The sequence below is a fragment of the Oncorhynchus mykiss genome, chromosome 30, assembly GCF_013265735.2.
Source record: "Oncorhynchus mykiss isolate Arlee chromosome 30, USDA_OmykA_1.1, whole genome shotgun sequence".
Classification (NCBI taxonomy): domain Eukaryota; kingdom Metazoa; phylum Chordata; class Actinopteri; order Salmoniformes; family Salmonidae; genus Oncorhynchus; species Oncorhynchus mykiss.
The window spans coordinates 42,483,372-42,501,690 of record NC_050570.1 but is presented as its reverse complement, the minus strand read 5'-3'; the positions used below and the strand labels follow the sequence as shown (position 1 = coordinate 42,501,690).

The window sequence follows — 18,319 nt, the reverse complement described above, 5'->3', positions numbered from 1 at the left end:
GGTTTACACATTTTGGTGTTTTCTTTAAACCGGTGCCTCAGTCAATATTGTCCATATGCAAAGATATTGTCCATGACGATCAGACTCTATTTACTGTATGTATCTGGGGTTATATGAGTGTGGTTTAGATGTTACAGATGTTTCTCTTACCGGAGACTTATAGTCGATGTCGTCCATAGATCGGAAGAAGTCCAGGCTCTTGGCAGCGCTGAGTTTTCCATGCTCTGTGCTGGTGGTGCTCAGAGAGTCAAGGATCTCCTCTAATAGGTTCATCTGGCCTGTGTGGGAGGAGTCTGTGTCTAGCTCCAACGAATAGGAGTCGTCACTGTCCTCAGTGTAGGACGGCATCTCCCCACTGTCCTCAGACGAGATCCTCAAGGCGAGCAAATTAAATTAGCAAAATAAATTAGCAAAAATAAATTTAGCAAATCAACAAATACATGAAATACAGAAAATAAAATAACTAAAATAATTCAGTAAATAAATGTATTAATAAGCCAGCAAATAAACTCAGCAAATCAATGATCATTTCATGAATAATGATCTGTCCAAGAGGCTATAATCACAATGCAATAAATCTACCGTGGGGTCCTTACTGTAGGACTAAACCACTGGAGGGCAGCATTGATGTGAGTATGAAGAGGATGAGGGGGAACCTGTCTATACCATAGTAAAGAGTGAAGGACAGGACAGGGAGATGATTTTTTCCAAGTGACAGAACAAACAACTTTCATGAAAGAGGAGACTACCATGGAACCAACTTGAATAATTTTATTGTATTGCGATGTTTGCTCTTGGCTAGGGCTCACTAGTAAAATTGATAGCTGTCTCAATGAGACTCACCTGAAAGGATAGATAAATAAATGTCACACGTCATACATATTCAAACAATACTGGGAGATTATTGGTATTATCATATTCATATAACAGACTCTTACTTGCTGGCAGTGTCCAGTTCATCGTCATCGATGGCAAAGTCAGGACATCCCATGGAAGACTTTGCATAATAATGCTGACACACAAACAGAGACAATGAGATCGACAGGTTACTCAAGGCAAATGACCATCACATCTGACCATGACAACAACAACAACAAAAATAACTCTTTATGATGGCGGTGTGCTGTGTTTGTGTTGGCAACGGGGTGTCATTCCCACCCCAGTCCAGTCCAGTGCCAGGTAGCTCAAGTCCAGTGTGTATAATAAGCCACCTGTGTAGCACGTTTAACGGTCTGGGGACTTAAAGGAGAAAGAACCTTTAAGGCACACGCCTCCCCCTCCTCCCTCTCTCCTCCCCTATAAGAGCTCAGCTCAGCCCAAGGCCTGCTATTAAAAATACTTTTATCCACCACAGACGTGTAGTCTTTTACTCACTCTACCTCTCTTTAACTCTCTCGCTGCACATCTAATTCACATCTTTGTATATCTCGTGCACACTGTATAATGTTCTCTCTCCCTCCCTTGTCCTCTCTAACCATCTCAGTCTCTCTCTTTACCTTCTCACCCCTTTTTCTTTCCTGTACCAACGCAGCCTCTAAAGCAGCCTCTAAAACCAGGTTTGCCACATTATAAAAGCCTGTCACTTTCACATCCCCTAGAGGGCAACCATGACTCGTCACAAAAACACAGAGAGAGAGAGAGACAGAGAGAGAGAGAGAGACAGAGAGAGAGAGAGACAGAGACAGAGACAGAGAGAGAGAGAGAGAGAGAGAGAGGACAGGTCGGATGTAAATGATTGAGGGAGAGAAAGAGGAAAAGGGGGACCCATAACCCCTGGAGACAGAGGAGAGGGGGGAAACATTAGGGCCTTGCACCAACCCGGTCTTGATTAGCTGACACAGTGCCAGCAAGACGGGCGGAATGTAACGTGTCGCTGGCCGCTGCTCATTTAGGGTACACACACACACACACACACACATACATACAGAAAGGGTTAACCACCGCCTTTGCCATAAAAGCTAAGGGAGGAGAAATGTGTAGAGCAGCCACTTAGTCCTCTTTGCCATTGGGCTAAACAGGAACACATGTAGTGCGGCGCTGATTGCCCGGCTCAGGCTGCTCTCTGTCTCTGGTAGCTAGGAGCTATAATAATAAAGACCATTATAGAGCGGCTCAGGCCTCCCATCTCCTAAAAAAAAAACTTTCATGGATTCCTGTGTCAGGGCCGTAAATCAGCACTGTGATACCATGTACACACAAGCGCACGGGCGTTCATTCACACACACACATATCAAATCATTCACGCAGAGGCTGGCTTGACAGTTAGGGAGACTGGAGATGCACCTGCAAGAGGGTGGGTGCTGGGGCACGCACACACACACACGCACACACACAGGTCATGGTCCTTGCTGCTATTTAGCCTGTTCATTTGTGCACTTAGGCATGTTTAGGGAAACGGGGCCTCTCGGTGTGTCTAGGTGTTTATTAAAACAAGGTGAACCCTCAAACACAACAAACCATACCCAGGCCATAGAGCTCAGCCCACATCATAACCACACCCGGCTCAGCCTGCCCTTTCCTATGGTCATAATTGTATCCATGCTAGACAACCTACACCTACACACTGTTGGAAGGGCAAAACATACAGAAAACAAAAAGACATGCATACACACTTTCCATTTATGAAACACACATACTGAATGAACATGGAAGTCATCCAGAGTTGTAATTATTACAGTGGCAGTAGCATGTTATTTGATGAAACCGTAAAGACGAGACAACCATGCTAGAGGAAGTCTGGGTGAAACAACTTCCGCCTTCACTTCTCATGACAGACTAATATAAAACTGAGAGGTGAAAATGGAAAAGTGATTCTCTCCTGTCTCTCCCTCTCTTTCTCGTTTCTCTTCCCCCCCTCTCTCATTCCCTCAGCCTCCATCTCTGCCTCTCATTCTCTCTGTCTTCACCTCTCTCACATGACAGATGACTGTTGTTTTTCTCTCGCAGTGAGTCTGCTGCAGTGAAAGAGAAGGGGAGAAAGAAGGAGAGAGCGAGGGAGAGTGCCACACCAGGAAAAGAGGCAGCAAATGAAGTCTAATAATGAAAATGGAAAAAGGCAATTTTCACGGAATCTGGCTAAAACCATCAGTTTGGAGGACAGAAGGTGGGAAAAAAAAGGCTCTAATTTGTTTAAAAGCACACTAAAATCACTAAGCACACGGTTAATGTGGTTCAATAGGTACTCTGCACAGTAACCTCTGCTGGCATAACAATAGACGGTCTTACTGTCTGTGAACATTTTTTTAGAATACTTTTTTTTTGGATCACTAATGTGATATACACAATGGCGAGTCATTTTGTTACAGTGGCCGCATGTTTAGTCACTGTCAATACCGCTGCAGTTGCACATTTTGTGGCAACAAATCATTATTTGCAGTAAAAAAAAATTTTTTAAGAAGAAGAATTTATTGAGGCACTTCTGGTGAAATAAAAACCTGTATATTCCAGCCAGTCGTGCTGTAAGTAAGGAGAGTTTCAATATGGCCAAGTCATCCTCTAACCTATTGTATAGTGTCAAGCTTTCGCTTTCCAAACGGAATGAGCCAAGATATGAAATCTATTTGAAGGAGTGCTCATGGCAGTGGCTCTATTAATCCTTCATATGCCATACAATAACTCTATATTTCACTCCCCCTTCTTACGAGGGGAAAATAGTAATCACTGTCCATTTCAGTAGAAATATTTGACGAAAACCCTTTTTTTCCTCTCTTTCAGTCTCTCGTCTGCATGACCGGTTATGTTAAGCGAGCATGCCAACGACAGAGCGCTAGAGACTTTAAGTACCAGCTTTACATTATACATTTCATATGGTGTTTCTGAGTGGCCACTGATCTCACAGCTTGGCAGGGTATGCGAGATATGCCAAACAAACCACACGGAGAGAGAGAGGGAGGGGGGAAAATGAAATGAGAGAGAGAGAAAGAGGAGGGATAGAGAGAGAGGGCGGTAGAGAGGGGGGAGTGGGATCTATAGAGGGGGGGGGGGAGTGAAAGAGGGAGCCAGAACCATGGCCAAGTCTGTCTTTCTGTTAGACATAAAACTACAGACAGTGTTTGAGGCAGGATACACTGCCTGCCTGTCTGTCCAACTGGCTGCCTCTGAAAGCACATGCTTTTAACAAACGGGCTAAATTAAAAGTATTCTGACCATTTTGCAAAAATAAATAAATAAATAAGCAATCCTATAAAATCAACCAGCGTGTCTGTTGACGTATGCAGTAATTTAAAGCTACCATGAGGTGGCAGCTTAGCTTCAGACAAGAATCTCAGGCTAGACTACAAATAACCACCTAAACACACACAGCCTACACACACCAACCCACACACAACCTGACAGGCTCCAATCTCCACATCATCACCATGCAGATGTGTGCAGTTTTTCCCCATTAGAACAGAAGCACAAAAACAAACCATCCACACTAGCACCCCCCCCCCCCCCCCCCCCCCCCCAAACACTCTCTCGCTCTCGCTCTCCCCAACCCCCATGCTAGCATTTATTCAGTCTATGGTAGAGTAGTGTCAGCGTCACACTGCTGAGCCCTGCCACAAGCCTGCTGTCACTATGCATACCACCGTCTCGCTCTCACACAGCTAACGTACTGTTGCATCCGCTAAAACACACACACAAACACACACGAGGTGAGCAATCACTCCCAAACATAGAGAAGCAAGACAATAGGTTTGTGTTTGTTAGTATTTCACACTAAGAGAACATTCCGGGTGTGCAAATCAAGGAATACCTCCCACATACTTTTAACGGACATGCTCTTTTAGTGACACTTGAATGAACTGGCCAAAAAAACTAAACCGAAAAATTTTCATTTCATAATTACACTGATCTAATATAAAATATCTAATACTAGAATAAACTCCAAAGATTAACCAGATCATTTATTCATTTCATTTCAAGGACAGAAACAGAGATTGCTGTTAATGCTACATGGTGATAAAAGGTATGAGAAGTTAAGATGTCCATATCACTCAGAGAGCTGAGTGTGTGACTGTGAGTACGTGAGTAAGGTGTGTGTGTGTGTGAGGTGTGTGTGCAGGGCAAAGTGTGTATGAATTATACACTAGATAAGTGGTTTGTAATATCTCTTTAATATGCAGAGATGGAGAGGAGCAGAGAGGTAGCCCTGGCCTACATTGGGCCTGGTACAGTAGAGATAAAATCAAGTCAAATGATATTTGTCACATGCGCCGAATATAACAGGTGTAGGCCCTACCGTGAAATTCTTACTTAGAAGCCCTTAACAAATAATGAAGTTTTAAGAAAAGAGAGTTAAGAAAATATTTACTAAATAAACAAATGTAAAAAAAAAGTGACCATAATGAGGCTATATACAGGGGGTGCCGGTACTGAGTCAATGTGCGGGGGTACAAGTTAGTCGAGGTAATTTGTACATGTACGAAGGGGTAAAGTGACTATGCATAGATAATAAACAGCGAGTAGCAGCAGTGTAAAAGTAGCAGAGAAACAGTCTATGACTTCGGTGACTGGAGTGTTTGCCAATTTTTTGGGCCTTCCTCTGACACCGCCTACTATATAGGTCCTGGATGCCAGAAAGCTTGGCCCCAGTGATGTACTGGGCTGTACGCACTACCCTCTGTAGGGCCTTATGGTCGGATGCCGAGCAGTTGCCATACCAGGCGGTGATGCAAAGGATGCTCTCGATGGTGCAGATGTATAACTTTTTGAGGATCTGGGGACCCATGTCAAATCTTTTCAGTCTCCTGAGGGGGAAAAGGCATTGTCGTGCCCTCTTCACAACTTTCTTGGTGTGTTTGGACTATGACAGTTTGTCGGTGAAACTCTCGACCTGCTCCACTACAGCACCGTCGATGTGAATGGGGGCGTGTTTGGCACTTCTTATCCTGTAGTCCACGATCATCTCTTTTGTCTTGCTCGCGTTGAGGGAGAGGTTGTTGTCCTCGAATACTTCGAGACAACCTTAATATTAGACAGCGCGCACCAGCTGTAATTGACAAATAGAGAGACACACCACCACCCCTCGTCTTACCGGACGTAGCTGTTCTGTCCTGCCAATGCAAGGAAAACCCAGCCAACTGTATATTATCCATGTTGTCGTTCAGCCACGACTCCGTAAAACATAAGATATTACAGTTTTTAATGTCCCGTTGGTAGGATAGTCTCGAACAGAGCTCATCCAGTTTATTCTCCAGTGATTGCACGTTGGCTAATAGAACAGATAGTAGAAGGTGGGTTACACACTCGCTGACGAATTCTCACAAGGCACCCTGATCTCTGCTCCCTGAATTTCCTTCTTTTCTTCATGTGAATGACGGGGATTTGGGCATTGTCTGGGAGCAACATTATATAACTCACGTCCAACTCATTAAAGAAAGTGAGTCATAAGAGATGGTAGCAACAAGATATGTACAAAATAAGTTACAAACAATGCAAAAAAAACCACAAAATAGCACAATTGGTAAAACCGCAGCTTTCCCCTCCGGCGCCATTCTTAAATCAGTTGCTCATTCTTAAATAGCAGTGCTCAGGGACACTTGATGTAAAGCGTGCATAAATGCTTTGGGGATTTAAAATTGCAAGCTTTTTGGCAGAAGTGCATTAATGTTTCAGCAGTGCTACCAGGTACATATTTATCTTTATTACCAGGAACAGATAGAGTTTGGGGTTGAGGCAAAGGTACTGTATATTGTTAGAATGGGGTATATGAGTTGAGTACAGGGCTCGGGCATGGGGCTGGGTCATATGCAGGTCGCAGGAACGGAGAGGTAGTCTTGCCCAATGGGGCTCCATTGAGGGGTACAGGGTATGAGGATTTGGGTACAGGACTTGGTCTGGGTACAAGTCTGATTGAGAAATGTATCTTAAACTGGAAGCGATGCCTAACACACACACACACACACACACACACACACACACAAGTGCTCTGGGACATGCCATCCAGTGTGTCTCTGCACCAGAAGTCCCTGGGGTCCCGTTACTATGGCCATGAACAGAGCTCAGTGGCGTGTTTGCATGTGTGTTGCAGAGACCTCGGTAAAGAATCTCTAATTGGTAGTGGTTGAGCCGTCACAATTTTTTTGTGTGTTCATCAGCCTCATCAAGCACACAGGATATAACACAGTTCATTACAGGACAGAAACCCGTGGCCGTGGAGACCGTCTTGGCCTCACAATCTCAGTGTTTCCCCTTGGTTTGTGTCTGTAGTTGTGATCCCAAAATTCTAAAAATCCAACTGCAATAGACCATTGCATGGGAAACTAGATAATGATGGATGTGGATTTGCAGACCAGCTAGTCTTGCAGGACCACCACACACACACACACACACACACACACACACACACACGACAACAAGTTACAGAATTTTTACAACTGAATTCAGGTGTTATTGCTGTAAAAGGACAGTGTGATGCTGAACGCTGGTTACTTGAGACTATACCTCACTTGGGATTTGAACTCACAACCTCTTGGTTGCTAATGACCTGAATTTCCTGCTACGCCACCAGGTCTGTGGACATGAGAGAGATTGGCCACAGATTTAATGCAAGAAAACATTCCTGCACTTTGCTAAAAGTTGCCCAAGTCGATAATTGTCAGATTATCTGACAACACCAATGTAAAAATAGCAGTGCTAAGGGACACTGGATGTAAGGTGTGCAAAAATTGCTTTGGGGATTTAAACTTGCAAGCTTTTGGGCTGAAGTGCATTAATGTCTCAGCAGTGCCACCAGATACATCTTTACTACCAAAAACATATATCCTCACTCTCAAAATTAGGGTATGGTTAGGATACAGTGCTGTTCCCTGAGGTACAAAAAGGTCAAAGGTAAACATAAGGTACCTTCAGAGGTACACATAGGAACTCACATGGTACTGGTTGGTTCCTTTTAGGGTACATAATTTAGTATAATGGTAAAAAAAAAAATCATCACAGAGATTTGAAATGTAGGTGGGGGCAATGTACCAGTGGGGCGGGGGCGGGGGCGTGAACTAATATATGTGTATTTGTGCCAAACCTCAGTGGAAGTGTTGTACTAGTTTAAGTGGTTGATGGGTATGTTGCCAAATATCGAGCAAATTTTCCTTTATTATTTTCCCCTAACCCTACCACCCCTCCCATAATTAAACTAACAAACAACACTTAGGCTTCTACTTCCAGATTATACATACTGTATACATTTTACGGACACAGTGTATTTTACTATAGTTATCCTTGGTTTGTTTTTAGTCCCACCCTTCACTCAGCTCCACTCAACCCCTCCCATCTATCTCTGAACACCATCCAGTTTTGATTTCTATTGGCCATATATTTTTCAACTGTGCTGTGAAAAACACTTTACTTAACACCCAGTGTCATAACACGATCATAACCATGTCATAATGTGTCATAACAGCTGACATAACTAGTCATAACATGGTCATAACATTGTCTTGACCCATATATTTACACCTGTTGTAACATAGGTACATTGCGTTATTTTATGGCTGGTTATGACACCTACATAAGGGTGTCAAAACATTTCATCAAAGTCGTTTTTTTTGCTGCCGAGAAGTTTCCTTTAATTTGAAAGTTTGTTTCTTGGGCTCCTGAGTGGTGCAGCGGTCTAAGGCACTGCATCTCAGTGCGAGAGGCGTCACTAGTTCGATTCCAGGCTGTATCACATCCGGCCGTGATGGGGAGTTCCATAGGGTGGTGGACAATTGGCTTAGGCCGTCATTGTAAATAAGAATTTGTTTTTAACTGACTTGCCTAGTTAAAAAAAGGTTAAATAAAAAAATAAAAATAAATCCTGTTGTTGTTATAATGAATTATTTAGTTTTTTAAAATCATATTTTAAATAACTAGTAGCAGATTTACTTCATGACATTGTAATGAAGCATAACTATCCTGTGTCAATTTACGTGGACTATGAAAATACACTTTGAAACAGTCAAGAAGCATTATGACCATCATAATCACATAAGCCAGATAGGCCTATCACATACATGGCCTCAGTCAAAAAGAGGGTGTCTTGTCCTGCTCCATAAATCTGCTCCTGTATTCAACCCAGTCATCAGCAACAGGCCGTTGGTGTAAGTAAATGTCTGCCATCAATGGGTGCACAATTACAATAATAATTTAATATGGCCAATTTCCAAAAACATTATATAACAAACATACTGTTTGACACATAGGCTATTGTGTAACAGAATATTTTGCCTTGTGTGGTAGGTTTTGTGGAATTTTACACTCTTATGTAGGTGTCATAAACAGCCATAAAATAACGCATATGTCATGACAGTGTTATGACCATATTATAACAGGTTATGTCAGCTCTTATGACAAGTTATGTCAGCTCTTATGACATAACATGTTATGACACTGGGTGTCAATTAAAGTGTTACCTAAAATAATACTTGACTTATTGGTGTTGCACCATTATTTTTTACATAATATAACCGTATACAATTTCAGTATCACATCTTAGAGTGATGAACTGTGCCATCCATCCCTGTGGCCTCCGCAATGGTTTAGTCCACTGAGACAGGCGCGAATCAGCCCGGTGTCTTGTGCACCATGAAATAAAAATATATATTTGTGACTGCTCGATTAATGACATTTCGGGTTGAACAACAGCCTATCGACCAAACAATCGCCTAAATGGGGTCAGCTCTAAAATGCGTACACACATTTCAGTTGTGTATATTACTTAGGTTTTTATTTGATGACTTCATTATTTTTCATTCCTTAAAGTCATCCTCTCATCTCTGCTCGGGCAGATCCGCCCTGCCACATCACTTTATCGCTGTGCTCCCCATACTGTACTGTCTTTAGTCATACTATTTAGCTAGACTGACGAAATCTCTGTCCGAGCTGGAAAGAACAGGACTAATGGATTATGGTCATTTTATGTAATTACCGCATTTCTGCGCTGATCTCAGTTGAATATTTGCTTAATAAATGCCACACCTGTCTCAAGTTTTGAAGGAGAGTGCAATTGGCATGCTGACTGCAGAAATGTCCACCAGAGCTGTTGCCAGATAATTTAGTGTTAATTTCTCTACCATAAGCCGCCTCCAACGATGTTTTAGAGAATATGGCAGTACATCCAACCTCACAACCGCAGCCTCACAACCGCAGACCACGTGTATAGCGTCATGTGGGCTAGGGGTTTGCTGATGTCAACGTTGTGAACAGAGTGCCCCATGGTGGCGGTGGGCTTATGGGCAGGCATAAGCTACAGAAAACGAACACAATTGCATTTTATCGATGGCAATTTGAATGCACACAGATACCGTGGCGAGATCCTGAGGCTAATTGTCATGCCATTCATCCGCCTCCATCACCTCATGTTTCAGCATGATTAATGCACGGCCCCATGTTCCAAGGATCTGTACACAATTCCTGGAAGCTGAAAATGTCCCAGTTCTTCCATGGCCTGCATACTCACCAGAAATGTCACCCATTGAGCATATTTGTGTTGCTCTGGATTGACATGTGCGACAGTGTTTTCCAGTTCTCGCCAATATTCAGAAACTTTGCACAGCCATTGAAAAGTGTGGGACAACATTCCACAGGCCACAATCAACAGCCAGATCAACTCTATGCGAAGGAGATGAGGCAAATGGTGGTCACACCAGATACTGACTGGTTTTCTCACCCATGCCCCTACCTTTTTTAAAAGGTACAGTATCTATAGCCAACAAATGCATATCTGTATCCCCAGCCATGTGAAATCCATAAATAAAGGCCTAATATTTTTTATTTAAATTGACTGATTTCCTAATTTGAACTGTGACTCAGTAAAATATTTTAAATTGTTGCATGTTGTGTTTATATTTTTATTCAGTATATAAAAACACTGTATTCTTAGTGCAACTCAGTAGGTAACTTACTGTCAAATTACAGTCATTTTGAACATAAGCCCATTTAAAGTATCCTATAAGTATAACTGTAGAACATGTCATTGGTTCTACCTGGAACCAGAGGGTTCTTCATGAGAGGGCCCTAAATGGAACTCAAAAAAGTTGTATCTTGCAAGGACAAATCAAAAGGGTTATACGTGGCTCCCAAAAGGGTTCCCCCATAGTAACAAATGACAGGGTTCTACGTGGAACCCAAAAGAGTTCCCCCTACAGCAGCATTTCCCAAACTCGGTCCAGGAGACCCCAAGGGGTGCACGTTTTGGCTTTTGCCCTAGCAATACACAGCTGATTCAAATAATCAAACCTTGATGATGAGTTCATTATTTGAATCAGCTGGTTAGTGTTAGGTCAAAAAACAAAACGTGCACCCCATGGGGTCCCCAGGACCGAGTTTGGGAAGCACTGCCCTACCGGGACAAATGACAGAATGTAGATCCAGTGGCATAGCAGGAAATTCAGATCGCTGGCAACCGTGAGTTGAGATAAAACGCCAAGTGAGGTTGACTCCTAAGTAATCCGAAATTTGCTGGTCTGCAAAACCACACCCACCATTATCATATTTCCCAGCATTATCTATCGCATTGAGGTGTTTTTAATTGTTTGTTTCAATACCTGTGTTTATGCACATTTATTTGATATTTTGCTGCACAGAGACAAATAACATACATTTTTCTAAACGAATCCAATCTGTTAGTTTGACTTATTGCACCCGTTACTTAAATGGTTGTTCAAGTTTAGGTACACAACATTGCCAAGAGTATGTGGACACCTGCTGTGGACAGCCAGATGGCGAAGCGCCTTCCAGAGAAGGCGTTACCACTGCTTGAGTCCAACGGCGGCGAGCTTTACACCCCTCCAGCCGACGCTTGGCATTGCGCATGGTGATCTTAAGCTTTTGTGCTGACATTGCTTCTGGAGGCAGTTTGAAACTCAGTCGTGGAGTGTTGCAACAGAGGACGGGCGATTTTTAGGCACTTCGGCACTTGGCGGTCTCATTCTGTGAGCTTGTGTGGCTTACCACTTTGTGGATGAGCCGTTGTTGCTCCTAGACTTTTCCACTTCACATTGACCGGGGCAGCTCTAGTAGGGCAGACATTTTACAAACTAACTTGTTGGAACGGTGGCGTCCTATGATGGTGCCAAGTTGAAAGTCACTGAGCTCTTTCTTCAGTAAGGCCATTCTACAGCCAATGTTAGGCTAAGGAGATTAAATGGCTGTGTGCTCAATTTTATACACCTGCCAGCAATGGGTGTAGCTGAAATAGCAGAATCCACAAATTTGAAGGGGTGTCCACATACTTCCGTATATAGTGTAGTTTAGGTAGTCTCATTTATAAATCTGTCTATCCCTTCAAGTCATTCTGAATGCAGATTGGGGGAATCCACTCTGGCTGGATTCCAATTGGAATTAAACATCACTTTGCAAGCCAGCATAATGTGACTTGATTTTGGTTTTGCTTTAGCTTATGCTAAAGCAAACCAACAGTGTCCAAAACACAGTGAAGGCTAGCCACCAGTAAAAACACAGCCGAAGGCAGTTTACCAGCAAAAACACAACGAAGGCTATCACCAGAGAAAACACATCGAAGGCTGGTCTACCAGCGTAATCATGCTGATCAGACTAGCTTGACCAGCAAGACCATGCTGGTGGGCCAGCAGAACCAGTTAGACCACACTGGTCAGACCAGCTTGACCAACTAGACCATGCTGGCACAGACAATACTGGTCTATGCAGTTTTTCAGCAGGGATGTATGTGACATCGAGCTGACAACCTCGCAATCACCATGCAAGCTAAATCTAACAGGAGTATTGTTTGTGTGAGTGCATTAGAGAGAGAGAGAGAGAGGGAGAGGGGGGGGAGAACAAGAGAGAAACAAAGAGGAGGGAACAAGAGAGAGAAACAGAGAGGTATGGGGGGGGGGGGGGGTGCATGGAGAGTGCATGTGCCAGCTTGCACATACTAGGGAGACATGCCGTGTTTTTAATGATGCCACAAGCAGATTCTCCTTAAGAAGTGGTGAAAAGCAGAGGAGCTGTGTTGTTGTGTTGACTGTCCATACAGACAGAGCAAACTAACAAACTTACATAAACATTGTAGAGTGTACAGTGCATTTTACTATTGCTGATGTAACACACTAGAAAATCTGCTTATCATTACTTATCATCTGGCACATTGACAAACTACTACAAAGTAACGAATAGGAGGAAGGATGGAGAGACTAGACCAAAGGAAGAGGTAGATGAGGAAGAAAGATTAGATGTGGAGATAGATGAGAAGAGAGATGGGAAGAGAGGGATGGGAACGGAGACGTAGGAATAGTTTGTGCGTGTGTGTCACTCACATGTCTCCTCTTCTGCAGTCTCCGTGGTGACAGACTCTTGGTGCTGGTGGGAGACCCTGAGCAGAACGGCCCATCATCCTCCTCTTCCTGAGAGAGAGCGATAGAGGGAGGAGATGGAGAGATGGTGTGAGAAAACGGGGGGGTGTAGCGAGAGAAAGAGAGAGGAGTGAGTGTGTCAAGTGAGTGTGCCATAATGTGTGTATAACATAATAAAACAGACAGTTATGCATGTATTTGGAGTGTGGCCAGGTCAAATCAGATTAAATCATTCTGAACTCATGTGTGTGTGTGTGTGTGTGTGTATGTGTGTGTGCCGAGTACAGCCTAGTGAGAGCCAGTTAGTCAGTGTCCCTGTCCTCAGCCTCTCTCTGACGGTGAGTTCAAACTGAAATTGCCTTATCAAAAGGACCAGACTTATGGAAACATCTGGTTGCATTTCCTTTGAAGGAATCAGTGGCTCATTTATGAAATATGCAAACAATAAAGGGTTAGGGCTGTAGCTGGATGACGACAAAGCACAATGCACATGTTTCACAAGTCATTACAACCCTGCTCATCTCTGAGTGAGCTGAGTCACATGCTCCATATAAAACAGAGTGTGTGTGTGTGTGAGCCCTGGAGAGGTGTGAATTCACATAGGTCACCCTTTGCTTGAGCCTGCGAATGCCCCTCTTGGCATGACTCTTGGCCTGAAGGAGAGAAACACAGGCATTAGAAATAACCACAGGCTCCATTAATATTCGACAGTGGTCTGGTGTAACATCAAGGCCTGCTTTGATCCTGCTGGCCAAAAGGACAAAGACTAAAGTTGGAAAGGGCATCACACACATGCATATACATACAAAGTCCTAGTAGAACAATGACATTTACCAGCTAACTACAACCTTTCGGATATTCAGAGTGAGAACCTGTATGACTAAATACACATTTTAAGGTTAGGTTTTCATGTTGTGTGTGTCCAATATGAAAGTATTTGAGGTGTGCTTGACTTAGCTCGGAGTTTGCACTTGTGGGACTATTCCACTGGTTCCAAACTAAATCAAGAGAAGCTCTAGTATTTGAACATATTGGACGTATTTGACACAGGTCTGATTGGGAACGTTATTAATCCATATCTGTAGGCTGTTTTCACAGCTGGACTTGCCTTAGTCATTGCAGTGTTGATCAGCACGCCACCTCTCTGCAACACACAACACTGTAATTTAGCAGTGCACACACACACACACACACGCGCATGCACAGTTGGCAGCACACACAGGATTTCCATCGAACACACAACCCAACCAGTGGCGGTCGGTTCCATTTAAGATTAGGGAGGAAGATTTTTCTTTATTTATGACCATGGTTTTCATATTCCATTCACCCAACTCAATGTAAGGTTGTTTAAGCTACTACATGTTACTAAAAATGGCCCTATACCCATCATGAGGTTGCTACAACCTAGTCTATAAATGTAATTTTATAACGTAGGTGCACAGGTCGAGAGATATATTGGAGTAATCAGACACATTCAGCACCACCTTGCACACTCTTGCCTGAATCTAGCCTGCATCTAGCTGATCTGGTGTGTAATCATTAGTCCAAACGAGAGTTTCTATTGGACAAATTCAGATAGGTCCCTCCCAGTTTTGTTCAGTTTGCTTCCGTGTAAGAAACGTTTTGCACCAGAATCAGCGGAATGAATATACCCCTGATCACCCGCAGACTCTCCTCCTCTCACCTTTTCCCTTTGCTTATGGACTTTAGTGCACAACACAACAGCTGTCTGTGAATAGGCCCAAATGCTTCAAGCCAAACCCTTCGTACCATAACTGCTAACCGCTACACAGCCTACAACAATGTCACCATATTAAAGTTATCGTCAAGAAATGAGAACTAACGCATTAGTAAACTCATAGCCCTAAAACGTGAATCCTGGAGAAGTTCCATGGCAGAAATCAGCTAAAGAGTGGTCGGAACCCGGTGTAAATCAGTGTCGCCTTGCAACACGTCAAACCAATCAAATGCCTTGAATGAGCAGAGCTCCAAAAGATGCTCACCAGATTAGTGCCGTAGGAATAACGGTAGGTGAGGACTAAAGATTTGAACAAAACAAGCACTAGTGACAAAACATTTTTTTGAATGTTTGCAGCACGCTGGTTTTCACAGCATTTCTCAGTTAATTTGAGATGAGCTAAAACTGCAGCAAGAGGGGGGGAAATGTAATCAATGCTGGCATGAATCAATATTTTTTATTTTGAGGTTTCTGAAGAGATATTTGGCTGTAAAGGCTAGGATTAGGGACAAGAAGTAGCTAGCCACAATGAGGCTTGTTTTGAGAAAGGTCACCTAACCTTGTAAGCTACCTAGCTATAACTAACTAGCTAGCTACTAGGTAGTTAATTTCCTCTCACGATTATGAAGCCAACAAAATGTTAATAAAAACAGCATATTATTGACCTAAAAGGTTAGTTGTGTTAGCTCAGTCGCTAGCTTATCCAGTGTCAGTGATTCATAGAGCAACCATGTACTGTCTCTCTATGGGAACAACGGCAATCGAAATCTGGTATATGGTTTGCTTCATACATTGTCTATTGGTATCAATTTAAATTGAGAACATATAGCTCAACATGTAAACAATGTGTGAGTTTAGCTATTCCCTGCTTCAGATGACAAATGGCATAAGGCATGTAATGCCACCATACTGTAGTCCTATAGCTGCATTGGCGAAGCATGCTATATGATAAGCTGCAAAATAGATTCACATAGCCGATATACTGAGAGAGTGACAATCAAATAAAACCAACTGGAGCTCTTACAACTAGACAAAGAGGAAATGTTTATTTAGGAATACAACACAGAATCACAGACACATTATAGGCAAAACCCCTTCCCCACTTTACTTCAGGATTATGATATGGGTTTAACCAACATTGACACTAGTTCATTTTGAAAAATAGTTTAACAATTAAAACAAGGAATCAACTTCAAGGAATGTAACTTTATCACTTAAAAATTTACAAAAAATCTAACTTGTAATGTATGATAAGATTAGACATCTTAGACTAAACAACAACAGAAAATTGCTCCAATTGTAAAAGGGTTATACACTTGAAAATGGATCGCTCCTACAGATAGTGAGTCATGTGGCCGTGGCTTGCTATTTAAAGCAGGCAGACGTGCATTCAGTTACTGTTTGATTGAACGTTAGAATGGGCAAAACGAGTGACCTAAGCGACTTTGAACGTGGTATGATTGTCGGTGCCAACCGCTGCGAATCCAGTATTTCAAAAACGGGTTTTCATGCACGACAGTCTCTACTGAGAATGGTGCGACAAACAAAAAAACATCCAGTCAGCGGAAGTCCAATGTGTGACAACAGCGAGTTTATGATAGAGGTTAAAGGGGAATGTCAAGAAGTCAAATTTGTAATAAAGGAATTGTAATATGTGGAAAGAGAAAATGTAATTAATTTGCCCTTTTTAAAGTGGACAGTTAATTTTCCATCAATGGATGTCATTGAACCTTGAATGCTATGATTTAAGCAAAAGGCAAAAGGGTTATGGTAAACTCAGCAAAAAAATAAATGTCCCTTTTTCAGACCACGTGAAACAACACCTGCACAGGATCGGTACATACTTTTGATTTTGACCCCCCCTTTGTTGAGGGACACATTATTCCATTTCTGTTACTCACATGTCTGTGGAACCTGTTCAGTTTATGTCTCAGTTGTTGAATCTTGTTATGCTCATACAAATGTTTACACATGTTAAGTTTGCTGAAAATAAACAGTTGACAGTGGGAGGACGTTTCTTTTTTTGCTGAGTTATTATGGCCAATTTACCATGGCTAAGGGCTGTTCTTAAGCACAACACAACGCGGAGTGTCTGGAGACAGACGTTAGCCGTGGTATATTGGCTGTATACCACAATGCCCCGGGGTGCCTTGTTGCTATTATAAACTGGTTACCACTGTAAATAGAACAGTAAAAAGTATTGTTTTGTCATACCCCTGGGATATGGTCTGATATGCCAAGGCTTACAGCCAATTAGCATTCAGGGCTCGAACCAGGTTAATAAATGTAAATAAATCCTCTTTGCGCGTGTGCATAACTATAGATAAATCCGACAGGAGAGTTTGAGTGTTGAAAGTTGGACAGAGGACCTCGAAATCTCTGAGCAAGAAACACTTGGATGAACATAAAAAAATGAATGTTAGCCTACTTTCTGGAAGTTGTGCTGTTATTATCTGCCTGATGTTAAGACTAAAAACCTTTATAAATGGCCCATTTGCGAGATTGACTTGTCATTTCAATAGGCATAGGATACAAACTAAAATCTGGTTTTATGATTGTAATAAAATGTTGCCATAGTCTGCTTAGCTAAAGGCTGGTCGTCTATGGCCCCTGAAAGGCCTACATCTCATTTCAGCCTAGACAAGATGTAAACTGAACGATTTAGCAGCTTGCTTAGTTCAAATGAACAGACTAATTTATTCAACATGAATAGCGAGGTGATTTTACAATAAGAAGTGTTTTTGTTTCCAATAGCCTGCTGGAATAGGCTACTGAGGATGGGATCATAATTTAAATCACTGAATTAAATATTAATAATATGTATATGAACAACAGGAGGTTGTGGCACCTTAAAACCTGTTGGTGCTAGTGGGCAGTATTTACATTTTTGGAGAAAAAAAAACATTGCCGTTTTAAAACGGGATATTTTGTCAGGAAAAGATGCTAGAATATGCATATAATTGATATAGCTTTCGATAGAAAACACTCTAATGTTTCCAAAACTGTAAAGATATTGTCTGTGAGTATAACAGAACTGATGTTGCAGGCGAAAGCCTGAGAAAAATCCAATCCGGAAGTGCCCCAGGTTTTGAAAGCGCTGCGTTCCAATGACTCCCTATTTGGCTGTGAATGTACCATCAACGAGCTTACGCTTTCTACTTATTCCCCAAGGTGTCTACAGCATTGTGACGTAGTTTTACGCATTTCTGTTGAAGAATAGCCGTAGGCGGGCACATTGCGTAAGTGGTCACATGGTGGCTCCGAGAGAGATTCTCGCGTAAAGTACAGAGGTAGCCATTACTCCAAT

General features: G+C 42.5%; 1 protein-coding gene across 9 annotated transcripts in view; it reads right to left on the bottom strand.

Annotated features, from left to right (window-relative positions):
* LOC110521838 (DENN domain-containing protein 1B) overlaps window positions 1–18,319 on the bottom strand; it is a 180,282-nt gene that overhangs the window by 4,850 nt on the left and 157,113 nt on the right. For 6 of the 9 annotated variants that reach the window (XM_036969293.1, XM_036969298.1, XM_036969296.1 and 3 more), the window contains 5 exons: window positions 14,383–14,418; window positions 13,874–13,927; window positions 13,239–13,325; window positions 939–1,012; window positions 151–373 (listed from right to left, as the gene is read on the bottom strand). In XM_036969293.1, coding sequence (XP_036825188.1) covers window positions 151–373; window positions 939–1,012; window positions 13,239–13,325; window positions 13,874–13,927; window positions 14,383–14,418 — 474 coding nt within the window. Of the gene's footprint in view, window positions 1–150; window positions 374–427; window positions 844–938; window positions 1,013–13,238; window positions 13,326–13,873; window positions 13,928–14,382; window positions 14,419–18,319 lie in introns of those variants that run through there. The other 3 variants (XM_036969294.1, XM_036969300.1, XM_036969301.1) reach the window with 3 other exon arrangements.